Below are 18,871 nucleotides of genomic sequence, written 5' to 3' on the forward strand. Positions count from 1 at the left end.
TAGATGGAATTTTTTTTTATGTTAACAAATGTGTCATACACGTCATGCACCACATTAAATTTGTGACTAAACGCTAAAATGGAAAATAAAAGTGGAAATATTTTTTTTTATTAAAGACTCCCAATAATGAATTTTACAATTCCATTTTAACAGTTTAATCTGTGAATCCTGTCATGAGACTGTTGACTGTATTGTCCGACATGTGCAGTGTGATGTAAGCATAATGTGGAGAAAATAACGGGATGCATCCCACCCACTCCACAGAGTTGGAGGAGGAGAACCTGTGGACAGTCAGTATCGCAACGTGAAGAGTGGGCTGCAGCCTTAATTATCACAATCCTTCTTCTTCTTCACTGGCTGTCCGCAGGTCAGAAGGAGGTGGAGGCTGAGAAAAATAACATTACTCGACTGAAATACTACTTAAAACTATTTTATTCTTATGCAACCATATTGAATTATATCATCAATACCTACTATCTGTTTAATTTAATTGTACTTTATGACTTTTTGCATGATGATGATTAAACTCACTGGCATTTTGATAGCATTTGGTCCAAGCAAAGACGTTACATAATAATATCACCCTGGAGATGACGTGAGCACAATTCTTCTTTGTTGTGGCTGCTGGAGTACAAATCACACCTTCCAATGAGTGAGAACAGACCTGCCAAAATCTCTCACAAGTTCAACAATAAGAAAGGATGGCGTGGTTAGAAAGTTTGATAGATTTTGGATATTACACTGTCCAAAAGCTCTAATGGGAATTGACAGACAGCATGTTGGTAAAATATCAGCCAGTGTTTTGGGAAATGAATGCCCTTGTTGAAAATGTCAGGGCAACGTCATTTTTGGCCTGTGGATGTGAGACGTCGTCAAGCAATCAATCGTCACATCTTTTCCCATGTGAGAGACTATTCTCAATATAATATGGCACTTTTCTTTTCCATCCACATCGACTAGCTTGCCCATCACCCCCCCCCCCCCAATTCTTCCTCTCAGGGTGCAGACAGTTTTAACGTTTTGACAAACGGGAGCATGGGAATGGAAGAAATCTTGAAATGAGATCCAGTTGGACAGGGCTGAGCATGGAAGTCAAGTTTGGGAGCTGTACTTGCATGTCAGGATACTGATACATAGGACGAGAACCCTCTAAAATTGCTTTTACTAAAGGAATCAAGTGTGAGCAAACACTGCATCGCCACAACAACAGTATGCGACAAAACAAAAAGCTTTCAATAACTTTCATCTCAGACGACTTTAGATGAAATTCCCAGAGTTTGAAGACAAATGGATATATTCATTAATGGTCCCATCATATGAAAATGCCCTTTAGTGGGGTTTTCTATCAATAATATACATACCGACCTGTCACAATCCAACCAGGTATGAAAAAAGTCTGTCCGCGACATCTTTGGTTTTCTTCTCCTTTCTAAAAAGTGTGCTTCAAACAGGCAGATTAAATTTGCGTGACTTGGTGACGTCGAAAAGACACGGAAGTGCACTTGACCCAGCCCCCTCGGGTTAGTGGCACCACCTCTGGTAAAGGTTTGTCACGCCCACTGAAATTCGAGAAGCTGGCTGCTTCCTTTCTTTTTCTCCCGCTGCTTGCAAATGCTTCGTGGAGAGGGGAAACACTGATCAGGAAAAAGTGGTTGCTTTCTTCGTCCCAAGTCTTTGAGAAGACAGTGGATTAATTTTATTTTTGAAGGACGTGTACCAACATCATTTCTCAAAGGACTGTTTTGTTAGTGAAAGAGCTGGATTTGCAACACGTTTAAACATGATGGATCGGTCCCAACAGTGTGGCACGACTGCAAACAGGAAAGATGTAAGTATAACATTTTTGATTTAGCCTTCCTTCCTATCCTTTCTAATAAGAGATGTGCACCTGCTACCATATTACTGGTGTATTTTTAGTGCCTAAAGTGGGAGCTTCATTTGTCGTGTGGAGGTTGTTTGGTCACAAGAGGTCAGATATAATAAAGCAGACGGTGGTTGGATAATATGAAGCGGTTGTGTATTGTTTTATCAAGATACAATCTGCGGTGGTTAATTTGCCGTGACTGGCAACTCGCCAACTAGTTGACATGACTTTGTGATGCTAACCGCGCAGTGGCCCAAATGTGCACATTTGTGTTATTCATAACCGCTCGCAAATGTCTACAAGTATTCATGGCAAATCGGAGACATTCACGGCAAAATAACCATTGCCTAAACAATCATAAACTAACGCTACAACATAGTCTGTGTAGTAACGTTATGCTACTTTTTCTTATGGTAAAACGTTATGCTACTTTTCCACATATTAAAATAGTTCTCAAATGTGTAAAAGACATGTCTGTATTTGTCTTTTCTTCTGCTTCTTTCCCATGGCCAGTCGTTTCCATTCACAACATTAGCACATGGCTATCATGACCAAAGTCACTGCCCCTATGTATGGATTAGGGTGGCCTGGTGCAGCTATTTACATAAAAGTGACACACTCCTAAAACAGGCTGTTTTAAACAGAGCGTTTTTTGGCTGATTTAGGGACAGCAAAAATATTAAATTCAAAGTCAATTTTGACGAATGCATGTCACAGACATGTCTTTTACACATTTGAGAACTATTTTAGTAGGTTGAAAAGTTGAATAATATGAGACCTTTAAAATATAACTATAAAACGTCAACAAATCCCAAAATAAATTCAAAATGGCGGACATTGTTCTGTTTCATTGAAATCATCGCTGTCCAAAGATGACTCTGCAAAAGACGGAGCCACCCACGGAGCAGCAGCTCCGTACAGTTCAGTCAACCATCCACTCAGCAGAAGAACCAAGGTCACTAAAACTTTGGCATGTTTACCATCTGGTCATATCGATTTACATTGTCGTTCCGAGGCAAGCTGACATGCATGCAGCTGAGCACATCACTCACACGTACTGGTTGCGAGCAGTCAACGCTTACAATATGTGATTACGACAACAAGCCGATTGGATTACAGGACGAGGCGCTGACTCGAACACTGCCCGTAAACACAGTTGACCAACTTCCTGTGTAAAGTGCAGAAGAGGTGACAAAAAAGAAGCCAGGCTGCGTTTGAATGTGCGCACTATTCCCAATATAGTGCACTACAAAGGGGTCACGCCATTTTGTAGGAGTGTCTGAATATCCAAAAGAAACCATTCTTCTTCAGGTCATTGAATCGGTGGAGGCTGGTGTCTGTGGATCTCACTCTGCTTCGTCTGTCCTTCCTTCCTTTCCTCAGTTTCTCCTTTGGGCCGTTGAGGTCTCCCTGATTTGTTGGAATTCAGATGTCTCTGGGGTTGGTGAAGGACTCTGGTTGGTGGCCTGGTGGGTGATGTCTGGTCGGTGCTGGACTTCACTTTCCTTTGGTCCTTCTTCGGGTCTCCTGACGGCCCCACGAATCTGGATTCTGAAGTGTTCGGTTTAGGTGAACGGTATGGGATTTTTTAATAGGTTTTAGGTGCACTAATGAATACACGCACGCACACCCACATACAAAAAAAAAGAAACCATTTAGTGCACTCAAAATGACCCACAATGCACTTGGAAAAGTAGTGAACATCGGATGGTCGCTCAGCAGGTTGAGTGAAATCAGTTCTATTTTGCTACTGTTCACACTCTAGCACGTTGTTTAGCATGTAGAGGAATTCTTAGTTTAACTGATCCACACCATGAACGCCTACTGTAATGGAATCACTTGCTATCATTCTAAAAAAGCCTCTTTGCTGCCCTCATGTGTTAGCTTAGTGCAATCATTTGTCCTATTTCATGTGGGAGGGAAAAAATAAAAAATAACTAATGCTGTTGTTAAATACATTTTATTACACAACTCACATGAAGCAGTCTGGCACTTTACCAAAACTACAGATTTCATAACTTTACAAATATTTTGGTAGAATGGAATATCGCAACATAATGGATGACGCTGTGTGTAATGTATGCTGTGTAGGATTAGCGCATTTCATACAGACAACCACCTGCCCTTAAATCCCAGCCGTAGACACCCCCCGCCCCGCCCCTCCATACACTTTATTACTCCATCCAATGATCTTCCTCTGCCATTGTCAGGATGTCTGTCACCAGGCCTGTGCCGATGGTTTTGTTGCCGTCTCGGAGAGTGAACCTCTGACCTTTCTCCAGGACCATTGGTTGTCGGAGCGTGAGGGTCAAGGAGGTGTCCTCCCCCGGCATCACCATTTCCTAAAGGGACAAGATCAGATGGCAGGTTTACAAGGGGGTGTGCATCTCTAGTAGGGGTGTCAAAATTAGCGCGTGAATATTGAGTTAAAGTTCCTTCATTTTTTGTAACGCTCAAATAAAGACCGCCCCTATTTGGAAAGCCTGTATTGGGGAAATTCCAGTGGCAACGCAGCAGACACGTCCACGTCAAAATTAGCCAATAGAAATGCACTGTGCTGCACTGGAGCTAAAATACACAATGTTTAAGGAGCAGAAAGTTAAGAGTGGAGGAGTCATTTGGACTGTGTAGCACCAGCACCGGTTCCCTGCTTCGAAAAGGACGCACGCACTAGTGCCAGTTAGCGGTTAGCACCGAGCTAGGTTGCTACAGCTCTCACCAGAGGTCTCCATGGGCACTTTAAAGGACCCGTTTGAGAGCCAAGAGCCAAGTGGATGCCGTCTTGTCACTTGGTGTTAGCTCGTGTAAGTCTAACACATCCATGTTTTCTGCTTCGTTTGCAGTAAAACTGTGTCACTTTACAATGTGCGTCCGTATTAAACTTTAACAAAACATTCAACGTTATGCAAAGGAGTCACCATAACACAATTCAGCAGTAATAAATGTAATAATATTACATACATTTGTGGCCACCAGGGTCAAGTTATATTTTACCATTTTAAAAATGTGCAGGTGTTTACAAGTTACTTTGTTAAACATTAGACAGCTCTTGATATGAAAATAAAAATGCACTCAGCTGTCACCAATGCCTAACAAATGCAATTATGCCATCTAGTGGGAGGAAAAATGACCTCAACACAAATCAATGTCACACACTGCTTTTACAGTACTTTTTTTTTTTATTTTATTTTAACTTCAAACAATGTTATGAATTATTATGAAATTACTGTATCAATAAAATAAAGATGCAACCATATTTATATTGGGTCAACATTTTTTTCACTTTTATGTTAAGAGTATGAAAAATTAGAGGGGGAAAATATTGTACATTTAGAATAGCTATACAATGTGAAATTTGTTTTCAATGAATTGTGCGTTAATTATTGAATCATGGGATTAATTACATTTTTAAAAAAATATATTGACTGACACTGCTAATTAACAAACAAGTGCAATGTCTCCAAAGCTCAAACTAACCAGATTAATAAGATCAAATAAAAAATCATTAGCAACATCCAACCCATTTCTCATAAAAGATACATCAGTGGACATATAAGCACACACCTTTTCGGGGGGCAACGTGACTCTGCAGGCCATGTCCCACGTTAAAGAAAACATGACCGGCTGGAAGGTGGTGACAAAGGGCTTGTGTCGTCCTCCCTCCTCTTTACTCAGAACGTACACCTGCGACACGCAAAGCAAAAAAAAAAAAACGGCTCACCATCATGGTGAAAAAGGAAATCATCTTAAAGCAGCATTTTCCAAACCTGAGCCTTGACTTTCTGATGAGGCTTGATGGCCCCCGGCTTGCACATCACCATCCCCCTCCTCATATCCTCCCTCTTCAGGCCACGGACCAGAGCGCCCAAGTTGTCTCCAGCCTCGGCCCGATCCAGAGACTTGTGGAACATCTCGATACCTGGCAGGACATCACAGTTACACTCAAATGCTACGCTAGCCACCACTGAGGTCTTGAATGTCTTTCCCCTTTGTTTCTTCCACTTACCTGTAACCACAGATTTCGAGCTGCGACTGTGACCCACAAACTCACACTCGTCCCCTTTCTTGATCACACCCCTCTCCAAGGTGCCCGCCACCACCGTCCCCCTGCCTGAACGCAGGCACAAACGAGACAAATTAAATATTTTTCAAACCAATAACATTGCACAAAATGGAGCTTTGAGTCAAATGATATTATTTGATGTTCTCCTTTTTTAAATTATCTAGTTATTCCATTAAAAAAACAAGTTCAGTTACAGTACAGCCACTTGCACTAGAAGAGTGGTATTAAATATTTTTAACGCTCACTTTTGAACGACATTGTCAGATTTACAGCGCTGTAAAATACTCGTAAACATTAATAATCATATAAGTAAATGAATCTCTAACAACATCAATCTAAACAGAGTGCTTTTCTCTTTGTAAAGCTATAATATAGGGGTGGGAATCTTTGAATGTCTCACGATTCGATTTGATCCCGATTTTGGGGTCTGCGATTCGATTCTCGATTAAGAACGATTTTTGATTCCAAATGATTTGATTGACAATGATTTTTGCTTCAATCTATAGATGTGCAAGGAATTGTAATGATCTACTCCAGTCTGACTCGTTAATGCTAATTAGCGCGCTACTTGCGGCATTTTTATCACTCAAAAGAACGGCTCCACGCTGAAAAACCCCCGCCCCCAACTTTATTGGAATAACTTGATTGTGACCTTTTCCCTCTACTCTCTAATGTGGCTACAACTTTACAGTGTACTAGACCGCATGGAACCACACTGCCCCTCAGTGGCCAAACTGCGTACAACATGAACAGCGCTCCTAATAAAGACACACACAAACAAAGGCAAGACCGTATAAAATGATTTAAATAAAATAGATTTTGGGGCATTTAAAAACGATTCTGAATCGTAGTAAATGAGAATCGCGATTCTTATGAGAATCAATTTTTTGGCACACCCCTACTATACTAGTATAAATAGCGATTGTATTAATTTGACAGCTCAGTTGTACCTTATGTTCTGACCTGCAAGAGTAGGTTAACCTAGATTAAAAGTAGACTACTGTATATTTCTTCTTTTTTTTAACCTTAAATAATAATACTTCCACTTGCTTTCTACACCGATTCCAAGCGGACTTCGGATGAGAAGCAGGTACAGTAAGTACACAAATTGCATTGCATGTACAGACAAACAAACATACACTCTCACATTCGCACTTATGGACAATTTATGGCCTTTTAAATAACAAATAGCATGCATGTTCTTGAATGTGGAAGGAGGCTCTAATAATATATATATTTTTAAACATTGATAACAATTAAACATAAAATTACATGGCACAATAAACATGGATAAAAGCTTGACAGTTTGAAATTGGGTTCATACAGGGATGGGTGACATGGCAAAAAAATACATTTTTATTATTATCATCATCATCATCATTTTTACAGTCTAATCTTGATTTATCATTATAGATTTTTTTTTTTTTTTTAAATGCCAGTTTTAGAGCATCTGTACTGAAAACTAAAGAAACTAGATAATACTCACTTCAACATTTTATTAATGGTATAAGTATTATAAATATTTTTTTATGAAAAAGATTAAAAAATATATATATTTTTTTAAATGTACTCAAAAGTACAACAAACGTATAAAAATTATTTTAAAAATGAAGAAAAACGTTTTCGGTAATGTTGTAAAATGCAATGTCTATTTCCGACCAGCAGGGGTCAGTATTCACTTCCTTACAAGAGGCTCTAAAGAAGAGGCAATCTAAACACTAAAGCCTCGTTTCCACCGCCGGTATCTACTCTACTCGCTTTTTCTGGTACCTGCTCCTTTGCGGTTCTAAAAAAAAAAAAAAGGAAAAAAAAAGGCCAGTTCCAAAACGTGACGTAATTATTTTGGAGGCCAATGATTAGTTCGAGACATGTCGTCATTAATGTGCAGCTGCGCAAACCAACACCCCGGGAAAGCAGCTGCCATTAACGATGAAGAGAGGCCAACAATGGCTTCCAAACAGATTAATGCTCAGACTTTTGAGGAGGTGCAAACCTTTTTAACATGACTGAATGCAGTCTTCTGGTTGCTGCAATATTCATTTGATGTCTTCAGGCTGAAATAAACGGTCACAAACCATTGTTTGCGCTCTCCATTGGTTTTGCCTGCGTGTGCAGTGCACGCTAGCTGCGGTCGCTTTAGCATGACATCACTGGCAAGGTGAGGAGGGGCTCTCGGGTGGTGGCTGTGGGCCAGTGGAGAAGCACTGCTTTTTTGGTGTAGAGCCAAGTAGAGTCGAGTAGAGTAGATACCGTCGGTGGAAACGTGGCTAAAGAGGAGCCAAACACACTTTGGTGGAACAGCTGTGTGACAGGGAACGCACACTTGCCAACTTTGGATTGCGTAAAATATTTTTTTTCCCCCAGAGGCGTATCACCCCCAACTGAAATCGGATAATTGGGTATTTGGAAAATAAAAGGATATATTGCTTGGTGAAAGAACAATTGTGAATACAATCAGTCAGAAGACAAAAAAAAAAAACAGCACATATTTCCACTTAATCATGATCAACCAACTAGTTTTCATTTCTAGATACTGTAATCAACATTTGTTTTCTTTAATTAAAGGGACAGTAGGGGTGTGCCCCAAAAAATCGATTCTCATAAGAATCACGATTCTCATTTAGTACGATTCAGAATCGAGTTTAAATGTCCCAAAATCGATTTTATTTAAATTATTTTATACTGTCTTCCCTTTGTGTGTGCCTTTATTGGGAGCGCTGTTCATGTTGTTTGTTAAAGTCCTCAGTAGGACAGGCAACTGTGACAGGATGTCAGCATCAAAGTGTGCAGTCATTTACATCGATTAAACTGCCTTTGAAAAGTACTGTAATCCAATGGCTCTACCGTGCAATACAAAGTCAGGATAATTAAGTCTTTTTTTTGCGCTCTTAATTGGTGGTTGCACATGATTTTAAGTCAAAGTTGTGTTGTTGTCGGTCGCAATAGTTTGTTGCGGCAATATGAATGGCTGAAACACATTCCGCATGACAAGTCAAGTCAGCCATTATGACGCGAAACTGCCGGGAATAACTTCATAATAAAAGAGTTTCAAGGCATTGATCTCCATATATTAATTGGTACCGTTTATTTTTTAGTTTTATTTTGAAGTTGTCCTTCTCACTGCGTTGGCGACATGTTGCCAGATACTGTGTCAAATATATCCTAAAATATAGTGTTTGCGTCACTGTAAAATCAGATTAGTGGGAGAAATGGTTGAAATTTGGGGGTCTCACGTATAAATTTGGCATGCATGGGAACATTATAAATAAATGTTATTGTATTTTACTGATAAAATTCAATTAGATCTGACTTGTTCTGGATCACCGGAAGTAAGATGTCATAGGAAGTCTATATTTGGACATCTCCCGCACACTTTGGGAAGCGCACACACGTCAAACGCAGTGCGCAGACGAAAACAAACATGGATGATGCCAACCTTGCCGTGAGATCCAAAAAGCTGCTTTTAATTTAAAAGCACGTTCACGTGACGACAACAAGATCAGTCCACATTCACTGTGATGGCCTTATCGATCATGTATGTAGCATGTATGGGAGCATTTTGCATGACTTGTGACTACTCTGTGACTTGTCAAGAAAGCTAAGAACATTCAATAACGTACTATGCCGCCTGAACAAAGGCTAAGTTCAAAATAAAGCTCAAGAAAGAATACGTTAATGCCATGCAATAGCCTTAACATGCTTTTATTTTGAAGTTGGCCTGTATGGTGGCGTGACCAGCTGACGGCTAGCTTGACTTGCCTTCTACACATTTTGGCTTGCCTTATCGAGGTTTTTCATTCCCGAAATCATATCAATTGATAATTTAGGGCGCTAAGAAAGATCTAGTTTATTACACAGTCATTGTGTGATTGGTCTCCGGTGTTAGCAGCTAGTCGTTAGCTGCTAGCAGTGAGTGCACAGCTGTCTGCTTTTAAAGTACCGGTAGTCCGACAACTGTGGCTTTGTTATCTTTCTTTGCCTCTTTTTCAATGATGTGAATATATGCTAGTTTGTCATTCACTCTCCACGGAGAAGGAGTATGTGTTTTAAATTGCAGTTTAAGGTATTTTTGAAAGAAAAAATAATCAGAATCATTTTCTTTAACAAATATTTTTTCCTTTAAATAAATAAAAACACTAATCTTAAAATGTCAAAAATGGCTTGTGTTCCTACATTCTAAGTGGACATATTTGACAATTGAGTTAAATCTTGTTATTTAATGGGAACAAGTGTTTTATAAACTAAAAAGACAAAATTCTATTTTATCTTTTTTTTTTTGCTGATCCCAAAAATGATCAGAACCGTGATTCAAATCCGTGATCTGACCGAACCGTGAGCCTTTTTTTAATCCATTGCACCAAGTGATCAATACTTAGTGAGATGGCTAGAAATGAGTAGTGTAAAAAAACTGCATCAATACCCATAAATTAAAAATTGATCAATAATCGTTTCATAATCGAATCGTAGCACCTTAATTGTAATCGAATCGTGAGGTGTCCAAAGATTCCCACCCCTAATGGGAACATTATAAACAAATGTTATTGTGTTATACAGATAAATTCAATAAAAACTGAGACAGATTTTTAAAAATCCTTTCTGAAACCACACCACTCAAAAAAAAAGTGGAGAAGAAAAAGGTAGATGGATTGCCCATTGGCACTCACATTTCCACCACGTTTGATTGACCTGAAATTAAATGAAAACTCCCCCCGCCCTGGGTTCATACCTGGGATCGAATAAACCACTTCGATAGGCAGAAGGAAGGCCTTTTCCAGTTCTCTTTTGGGCAAAGGAACATACGAATCCAAAATCTCCAGCAGTTTCAAGATTGAACTGACGCCAAGCTCCGGCTCACGACCCTGACATGACGCATGACAAATATTCAGTCAAAACATCAAAGTGCCCTGCGTGCGATCAATTACTCAAGCCACGTGCCGCCTTCACTCACCTCCAGAGCACAGAGGGCAGAGCCTATCACAACCGGCGTAACGTTGCCGTCATAACCCAGTTCCGTGAGAAGCTCGCGAATCTCAATCTCCACCAACTCCAGCATCTCCTTGTCATCCACCGCATCCGCTTTGTTGATGAACACCACCACGTGCTCCACGCCGATCTGCCTCGCCAGCAGCAGGTGCTCCCGCGTTTGGGGCATCTGGCCGTCAGTGGCCGCCACCACCAGGATGCAGCCGTCCATCTGAGCAGTGCCTATGATCATGTTCTGAAAAGGGAAAATAACTGCAATTACAACAAAGCACAAATATACAGTGGTACTTTTTTTTTTTCTCCCTTTGAAGTAAAATGTCATTAATCCATTAAAGCCACGTCACAATTTTGTTTTGGATTGAAGCGGTGGCATGTCTGAAGCTGCTCTGAACACAAATTTTGTCTTGCAACAGAAAGAAAAATGAAAATCGGAACCCGAAAAACGTGCAAGTTGGGGCGCCTGTATGTCAAAGGTGGTTTGTTCTCACAGGCAGAAAAAAAACAAAAGTTCACCTTAACATAGTCAGCGTGACCAGGGCAGTCTGTGTGAGCGTAATGTCTGTTGGCTGTCGTGTATTCAATATGAGAGGCGTTGATGGTGATTCCTCGGGCCTTCTCCTCAGGGGCGTTGTCAATTTCCTCATACTTTTTAAAGTTGGCACCACCAAGATCAGCGAGTACTGAAGATTTAAGACAAACAATACAATTTATCTTCTAACTTCATATACCAATCCCGGTCATTTGAAAAAAAGAAAGAAAAAGAACCATTCAAAGCCTTGGACAATTAGAAGCAGATATGCTGCGACAATAAGAAAGTGGTTACCCTTTGTGATAGCTGCAGTGAGGGTGGTCTTGCCATGATCGACGTGTCCAATGGTCCCGACGTTGACGTGGGGCTTGTCTCTGCTGTAAGTCTTCTTGGCCTCTGCAGCGAAAGTCCGCTGACTAAGGGGTACAGTGCACTGTAACATGAAAGACTCAAGATCAATATACACCAAGATTTATACACTTACTGTAGTAGGCTATGTATTCTTTGTACAGGGGAGTTTGTGTGCACACTCACTATTTTAAAAGAGGTCTGCAGCAGTCTTGGTGAGGTCAGATGAAGAGCTGAAGGCAAGAAAAGTGAAAGCACAACATGAGATAAAATTGCGTTCAATAGAAAGGGCAGTGCTGCAGAATGCAATTTAGTTTCAATCAGTGCATGTGCAAAAATCACATATCTTCAGTCAATAAATCTGACTAGAAAGCATCATCACACCAAAACGCTAAGCATGGCTTCGAAAAGCTATTAGCTTACCAAACAAACGGAAACGGGACGTTTATTTAAAACATGACTCCGGTCCAAGCCACACTAGTTTATATATCGGACTATTTCCTGTGAATACGATAAAAGAATAAATTCCAATTTAAGTCAATAATAATTGATACATTTTTCATTCAATTTAGCTGTACGGATTGTTAGCATACGATCGTGTAACGTGACCTTGCTCTACTATAAGTACAGAGAGCATCATTCCCTTTTGTTTAGGTTTGCGATCACAAACTAGAGCATGTTCACAACTACACAGAGTGGCGCAAATGAAAATCAGAAACACAAATACAGAATCACACGACAGAAGAATTCGAATATTAAACAATTTTACCGGAGACACAAGCACGCATTCCTAAAAGCGCTGCCATCTTGGTCAGTCAGAATATCCAAAGACGAACAGTTCTCCAAGAAGGTAATATCGCATTTACTGGAATACTGTCAACTTTTTCTCGCTCCTACTTCCTAGTTCTGGTAAAGCCATTTAATCCCCCTCCAAAATTTAATCCACACACTGTTTAATCATTCGATATCAAAATATTATGGGTGTAAATATAATGTCAAACGTTGAGTAAGGGTGAATATTACAAACGCTCTCGCTTCCACAAGTACTCTCTGAACGTCCCCAACTCTGACGTCATTTCTTTACCTTAACTCCGTTAATAGCCAATCCAACGATTTACTTAAATTCTCATTGAATATAGGAATTATATAAATCTTGATTACGACGTGTCGCTTCTTTTAGATTATAAACAATTGTGACTCCTCACCCGACTATAGTCAGGCTGGAAAGACGGCTGTAAATGCCTAATGACGTTTGCGGTTTTAGTTTTACCGTTACGGTAAAACATGGCAGCTTCCTGGCCACTCATGCGCTTGTTTTAGATAGAATGTTCTAGTGCTTACATGTGTCTTCTGGTTTAAAGAGGCGTCAACTTTCTTGGCCATCAAAAAGGGGTCCGCGATCTCACTTGTTCAGTATCATTTCGTGATCCTTTGAAGGTAAGTTGAATTTAAACATTTTCATGGAAGTTTTTAGCTGCGATGTACCTAGCATGATTTTGGTGCTGTATCAGTGATTCTTGATTAACGGGTGGGTCTGGACATGAGACCAAAGCGCCGGGCCTGTGCCCAAGTGGTCCTCAGTACGACGATCAACTAGTTTGCACACTGCACAGCTTAACATCTCATCACGTGGTATTACTGGTATTTACTGCTTTCCATTCTAATGTTTTACATGCTTATGTCCTAAAAGTGTGTTTTGTTTTGATTTTTAATAAACAGGCCGACTTGTGTCCTAACTCATGTTATGTATGTCAAATGTATAGATTATAAGCACTTTTTAACAACTGTTGAGAATCCCTGATTGAATTTGAAATGGTAATAATATAGACGGTGTTTTTAAACATTGATTAACATGACATTTGAAAATGAGTTTAATAATGCGCATGAACTTGGGTCCTAGTTTTACCTGATGTATGTTTCCCCTTTCAAGCGACATGACGGAGGACAGACAAAATAGAAGATACCCCCAGAATCTTCAGGGGGTCTTGCAGTTGGCAATCGATGCAGGGTCCGGTGCAGAGGGGCCTGCTCCTGTGGAAGCCATTTCAGAGGAGGTAGGTCCTGGGAAAAGTGGATTTCGGAATACTCTGACAACACACACAAATTGCATATTGAAGCCATTGCAAGCCAATGTTTGTACAATACAGTGAACCCCCGTTTATCGCAGGAGATGCATTCCAGGAGCTGCCCTGTACAAAAACGTGTTTTTTTCCTTAAATAGGTTTACCTCTCCTGCATGCTTTTAACACATTCCAACTTTTTACAGTATTAGTGGTACGAGTAAATGATATGAGTTGTACGTTTTGAAAGCGCTGTATTTAACTTCTCACTCTGTCACTTACACATTTCTCCGATAAAGAGAAAAAGTGTGCTTGCTTAACTCATTCACTGCCATAGACGGTTATAGACGTCAAATATTCATTTGAACTATTTCTATTAGTTTAACATTTTTTTCCACTTTTGTTAACAAGAGTAGGAAAGCCTATATTTTTTATTGTACATTTAGAACAGATATAAAATTAGTGACTAATCGTGAGTTAACTCGTAAAGTCATGGAATTAATTACAATCAACAAAATTAATCACCTGACGCGCCTAATCTTTTCTTCTTTTTAAAAAAAAAAAAATCGCGTCAGGCGATTAACATTTTTAATTGTAATTAATCGCATGACTTCAATAGTTAACTCACGATTAATCATAAATTTTATATCTGTACTAAATGTACAATCATTTTTTAAGGTTTTCATACTCTTTTAAACAAAAATGGAAAAAATGTTAAATAGAAATAGTTCAAATGAATTTTTGACGTCAATGGCATTGAATGAGTTAAGCTGCTTATTTGCGGCCCATGATTTCTATATAAAAAAAAAAAAAGACCTATACATCCCATTAAAATATATATTTTTATCAACTAGCATGTACTATTTTGGCATTTATGAGTTATATCACGTGGGTTTGTTATATCATTATTATTGACCATTGAAATCTTTAAATACCGTCTGATAGTCTTTTCTTTGTGTTTCCCGTCTTTCAGAGGAGCGCGTGGCTCAGGAAGGCTCTTGCAGACGTCTGCAAAGAACAGATGGATGAGGTGGAGCAGATGAAGCAGTGTTTGGCTTTCTTGAACAAGGAGGAGGTCAACGGCGAGGGGGATGGGGAAGATGAAGATGAGCGTGAATCAGTCTTTGAGTTGCTGTCGGATTTGTGTGAGAACCTCGACAATGCCAGAGGTCACTATTATCATTTCATAGATTATGAATGAATGAGTGAGTGAAAGCAACATGTAACCTAATTGTGTGCCCACACCTCTCACAGATCTGATGGTTCTGGGAGGCCTGGATGTGTGTGTGTCCAAGTATTTATGTCATGCCCAAAGTCGGCTGAGGTGGAACGCTGCTCAGCTGATTGCTGTCTGCGCCCAGAACATGCCACAAGTGCAGGCTCACTTGCTAAAGATAAGTGCTTTGCCAAAGCTTCTACAGCTGACAGACTCGGACCCCCATCCAACAGTCCGAGTCAAAGCCCTTTATGCGGTCTCATGTGAGTGCCGTGACTTTAGTGCTCGCTGTGAAACATTTCAAATGGATTAGTGATTCGCGTTATCCCGTCTCTTGTTGTAACTGCAGGTCTGGTTCGAGAGCAAGACACAGGACTGGAGGCTTTTCTGTCCCACGATGGCTTCTCGATGCTGATGAGAGGCATGCAGTCAGAACATGAGAAGCTCCAGACCAAGTCGGCCTTCCTTCTGGTCAATCTGCTGACGTCACATCCTGAACACAAAGGTACAAGATGAGGTTTTCAGGAGATACTGTATTTCACATTCAGGGAGTAAAAGTAAAAAAACTTTTTTTTTTTTTTTTTTTTTTTTTATGATTAGGAATACTGTATTTGTACTTTACGTTTTTCCTGCAGACACGGTGGTCTCCATGGGGATGGTGCAACAGCTGGTTTCGGTGCTGCGCGCTCCACACTCCCCTTTTCATGAACACGTCCTTGGCGCCCTTTGTTGGTAAGACAATTTGTCAATCTTTTGCTGTCTTCAGCATGTAGCAGCCGATGATTGGGTATGTGGGAATGTAGCCCAAGTCAGCTAGGATAGGCCATAACTGAATAATACTGTATTGCCGTGCCTCTTGCGTCTGTCTAGCCTGGTGGAAGACTGCGTGAAGGGGCTCACAGATTGTAGGGATCCGTCTCTCGGTCTCGACGAGTTACTGCGACTGCGAGCCAGAGAGCTTCATGGGAAAGAGGAAAGTCGGGTATGTCTCCTACTGTTTCCAATTCGACTAGAATGGTATTCAGTGGTAACCTGGCAATAGCCTGATTGATAATTGTGGTCCGCTCAAAGGAGTGCTTCACAATATCAATCTGGGACTGCTCCACTGTGATTTGCTTAGGAAAGGCGGGACATTCTTTCCAAGACTTTAAATTGATTGGACCATGCGGCAACTTCTGCACGGCTGCAAGCCTACCAAACTTTAGTTTTGACCATCACAGTAACGGATGTGAACGTCTTGGTTCTCATCATAGGGGAAGAAGAAAAAAGCATGAACATCTTTAGCAGCTAAATATGCACGGAGCGCCTCTCGGTGTTCTTCAAAAAGGAACTGTAATTCTGCGAGAACAGATAATTGACTCAATCACTGCCATTGGGTATAGACGTCAAAAATTCATTTTAACTATTTCTATTAGTTTCACATTTTCCCCCACTTTTGTTTACAAGAGTATAAAAACCTAGAATTTTTTTTATTGTACATTTAGAACATATATAACATTTGTGATTAATCGTGAGTTAACTATTAAAGTCATGCGATTAATTAAAATTAAAAATGTTAATCGCCTGACGCAATTTAAAAAGAAAGAGAGAAGAAAAGATTATTAAAGATTAGCGTCAGGTTTTTATTTATTAATCACATGTCTTCACTAGTTAACTCATGATTAATGACAAATTTTATATCTGTTCTAAATGTACAATAAAAAAAATCTAGGTTTTCATACTCTTAACAAAAGTGGAAAAAAAAGGTGAAACTAATAGAAATGGTTTAAATGAATTTTTGACGTCAATAGTCGTCAATGGCAGTGAATTAGTTAATTGCAGCATATGGCGCAAGAACCAGATTTTGGAGAACATAATTTTTAGAATGCTTTGAACGATAATATGTATGGGAAAAGAGCATAGTTTTTAACTTGAATTGAAAAGCATTTAAACTTTATTGGTATGTTTTGAGTCTTTGTTAATATTATCCATTCTGATAACACAGGATACCAGACAAGCACAGAGAAAGGAAAAAAAACTTTTTAAGCATGAATTATGGAGGGTATGTGTTCTACAGAGGTGTGTGTTATTCATGGGATTTTCCGGTACCTGTACATGCATTTAGAATTTATATTATCACTTTTTTTGTAATGTGGCGACCACTGTCAGTGATACGGTGGCGCACCAGCGCCCTCTGTTGACTAGTGTCATTTTCAATCTATTATGGTAAAAGGACTGCTTTTTATATAGCGCTTTATCTACACCATATGGTGCCCAAATAGTCTTTATTAGTTTCGGATGGGTTGGCAAGAGAGCAATTCCTGCACTTAATTTTTTTCCCCTCTTGCAACAGGAAGAAGTGGAATTCTGTGAGCGCTTAAGGATGGCTTGTTTTTGTGGACACCAGCCAGATGACCATGTGATGGATCGCTGACCTCAAATGTGTTTTGTTCTCAAATGTTAATATGCTAACGGACATTTAGCATCGGGATTCGTCATGTAAACGTGAATGTTTTTGTCTTTGTTAAGTCATTTTCTGGTCATCCAACATGTTCTAAATAACTTTGAGAAATGAACCTTCAACATTTCTTGACGATAATATATGTGACCTCACTAGTCTAAACATAACATTCTGATTAATATTACATTTGTGGAATATGAGTTATGCAGCAAAATCCAGCTATTTTTACCCCTCTCACGGGGCAGCCATTTTGACACTTATTGTCAACTGAAGACATCAGAGTTGCTCAGGGCTCAGGCAATGACCAATCACAGCTCACCTGTTTTCTGAAGCTGAGCTGTGATTGGTTGTTACCTGAGCCCTGAGCAACTGTAATGTCATTTTCACTCGACAGCAAGTGGCAAAATGGCCGCCTTCTGATATTGATATACTCATATTCCACTAACGCAATATTAACCAGAATACCATATTTAGACTAGTGTACATATAAGCAATGTGCGCATTATGTTTGCGCATGCGTGATAAAAAAAAGCGAGGCTACCAACTAACTGTCATTTGAATGGCGGAGCTTAGAGGTGACAGTCTTTGCGTAAGGTGTACAACCTTAAAGCAAGCTTGCCAGTCAACCCCGGAAGTCAGTTAGCTAGATGCTAGCATGTTTAAAATACATTAAATAAAAAAAAAGCAACTTTCCAGCGGTTGAAATGTTAGAAATCAGAGGTCATTCCATTGGATCCAATTCATTTTTAATGACCATATGGTAGTTTAGCCTACCCATAATGCACCACGCCGCTACCCATAATGCACCGTGCAGTCGAGATGCACACTTTGCTTATTGTTGTCAGGAATGGGTTGTGTGTGTGTGTGTGTGTGTGTGTGTGTGTGTGTGTGTGTGTGTGTGTGTGTGTGTGTGTGTGTGTGTGTGTGTGTGTGTGTGTGTGTGTGTGTGTGTGTGTGTGTGTGTGTGTGTGTGTGTGTGTGTGTGTGTGTGTGTGTGTGTGTGTGTGTGTGTGTGTGTGTGTGTGCGTGCGTGCGTGCGTGCGTGCGTGCGTGCGTGCGTGTGGGTGTGTGTGTGTGGTTAATTGTTTGGTCATACATTCCAAGTAGTATGTAGTAAAAAAAAAAAAAAAAAGTATTTCAAATTGGCAATAATCAAAATCATTACCTGTGTAATCCTCAAATGACTTTTTCAGTGACTCAAATGCTGTACGTAGATGTCATACATTTTCTTTACACTGTATTTATGCATAACAAAAACAGTATATTTGTACATATAGCAACCAGTTCACATCGACAACTTTTGCTTAAATATGGATTTTTTGTAGTGTCACATTAAAATATCAATTAAATTATTCCAAAACAATTGAA

At 39.8% G+C, this 18,871-nt stretch overlaps 2 protein-coding genes across 2 annotated transcripts; one reads left to right on the plus strand and one right to left on the minus strand.

Moving 5' to 3' along the window:
* Positions 1-3,808: 3,808 nt before the first annotated feature.
* On the minus strand, positions 3,809-12,821 carry tufm (Tu translation elongation factor, mitochondrial). Its single transcript, XM_077555850.1, has 10 exons — positions 12,557-12,821; positions 11,974-12,020; positions 11,734-11,872; positions 11,424-11,590; positions 10,876-11,145; positions 10,654-10,786; positions 5,871-5,975; positions 5,632-5,783; positions 5,429-5,548; positions 3,809-4,206 (listed from the first exon to the last, which is right to left on the minus strand). Exons 1-10 carry the CDS (start codon positions 12,591-12,593, stop codon positions 4,039-4,041), a joined length of 1,338 nt encoding a protein of 445 aa, XP_077411976.1. The 5' UTR covers positions 12,594-12,821; the 3' UTR covers positions 3,809-4,038.
* Positions 12,822-13,054: 233 nt separating this feature from the next.
* hspbp1 (HSPA (heat shock 70kDa) binding protein, cytoplasmic cochaperone 1) lies at positions 13,055-18,866 on the plus strand. The gene is made up of 8 exons (XM_077555851.1): positions 13,055-13,224; positions 13,718-13,841; positions 14,821-15,016; positions 15,102-15,326; positions 15,413-15,568; positions 15,699-15,795; positions 15,934-16,045; positions 17,396-18,866. Exons 2-8 carry the CDS (start codon positions 13,722-13,724, stop codon positions 17,474-17,476), a joined length of 987 nt encoding a protein of 328 aa, XP_077411977.1. The 5' UTR covers positions 13,055-13,224; positions 13,718-13,721; the 3' UTR covers positions 17,477-18,866.
* Positions 18,867-18,871: the final 5 nt, after the last annotated feature.

Source organism: Vanacampus margaritifer, chromosome 2 (genome assembly GCF_051991255.1).
Source record: "Vanacampus margaritifer isolate UIUO_Vmar chromosome 2, RoL_Vmar_1.0, whole genome shotgun sequence".
NCBI lineage: Eukaryota > Metazoa > Chordata > Actinopteri > Syngnathiformes > Syngnathidae > Vanacampus > Vanacampus margaritifer.

Coding starts and splice junctions, on each gene's coding strand:
- tufm (XM_077555850.1), bottom strand. CDS start 12,593: ATGGCAGCGCTTTTAGGAATGCGTGCTTGTGTCTCCG. Junction 11,873..11,973: donor TGCAGACCTCTTTTAAAATA/GTGAGTGTGCAC, acceptor TTCATGTTACAG/TGCACTGTACCCCTTAGTCA. Junction 11,591..11,733: donor CACTGCAGCTATCACAAAGG/GTAACCACTTTC, acceptor TTAAATCTTCAG/TACTCGCTGATCTTGGTGGT.
- hspbp1 (XM_077555851.1), top strand. CDS start 13,722: ATGACGGAGGACAGACAAAATAGAAGATACCCCCAGAATCTTCAGGGG. Junction 15,569..15,698: donor GTCACATCCTGAACACAAAG/GTACAAGATGAG, acceptor TTTTTCCTGCAG/ACACGGTGGTCTCCATGGGG. Junction 15,796..15,933: donor GTCCTTGGCGCCCTTTGTTG/GTAAGACAATTT, acceptor GCGTCTGTCTAG/CCTGGTGGAAGACTGCGTGA.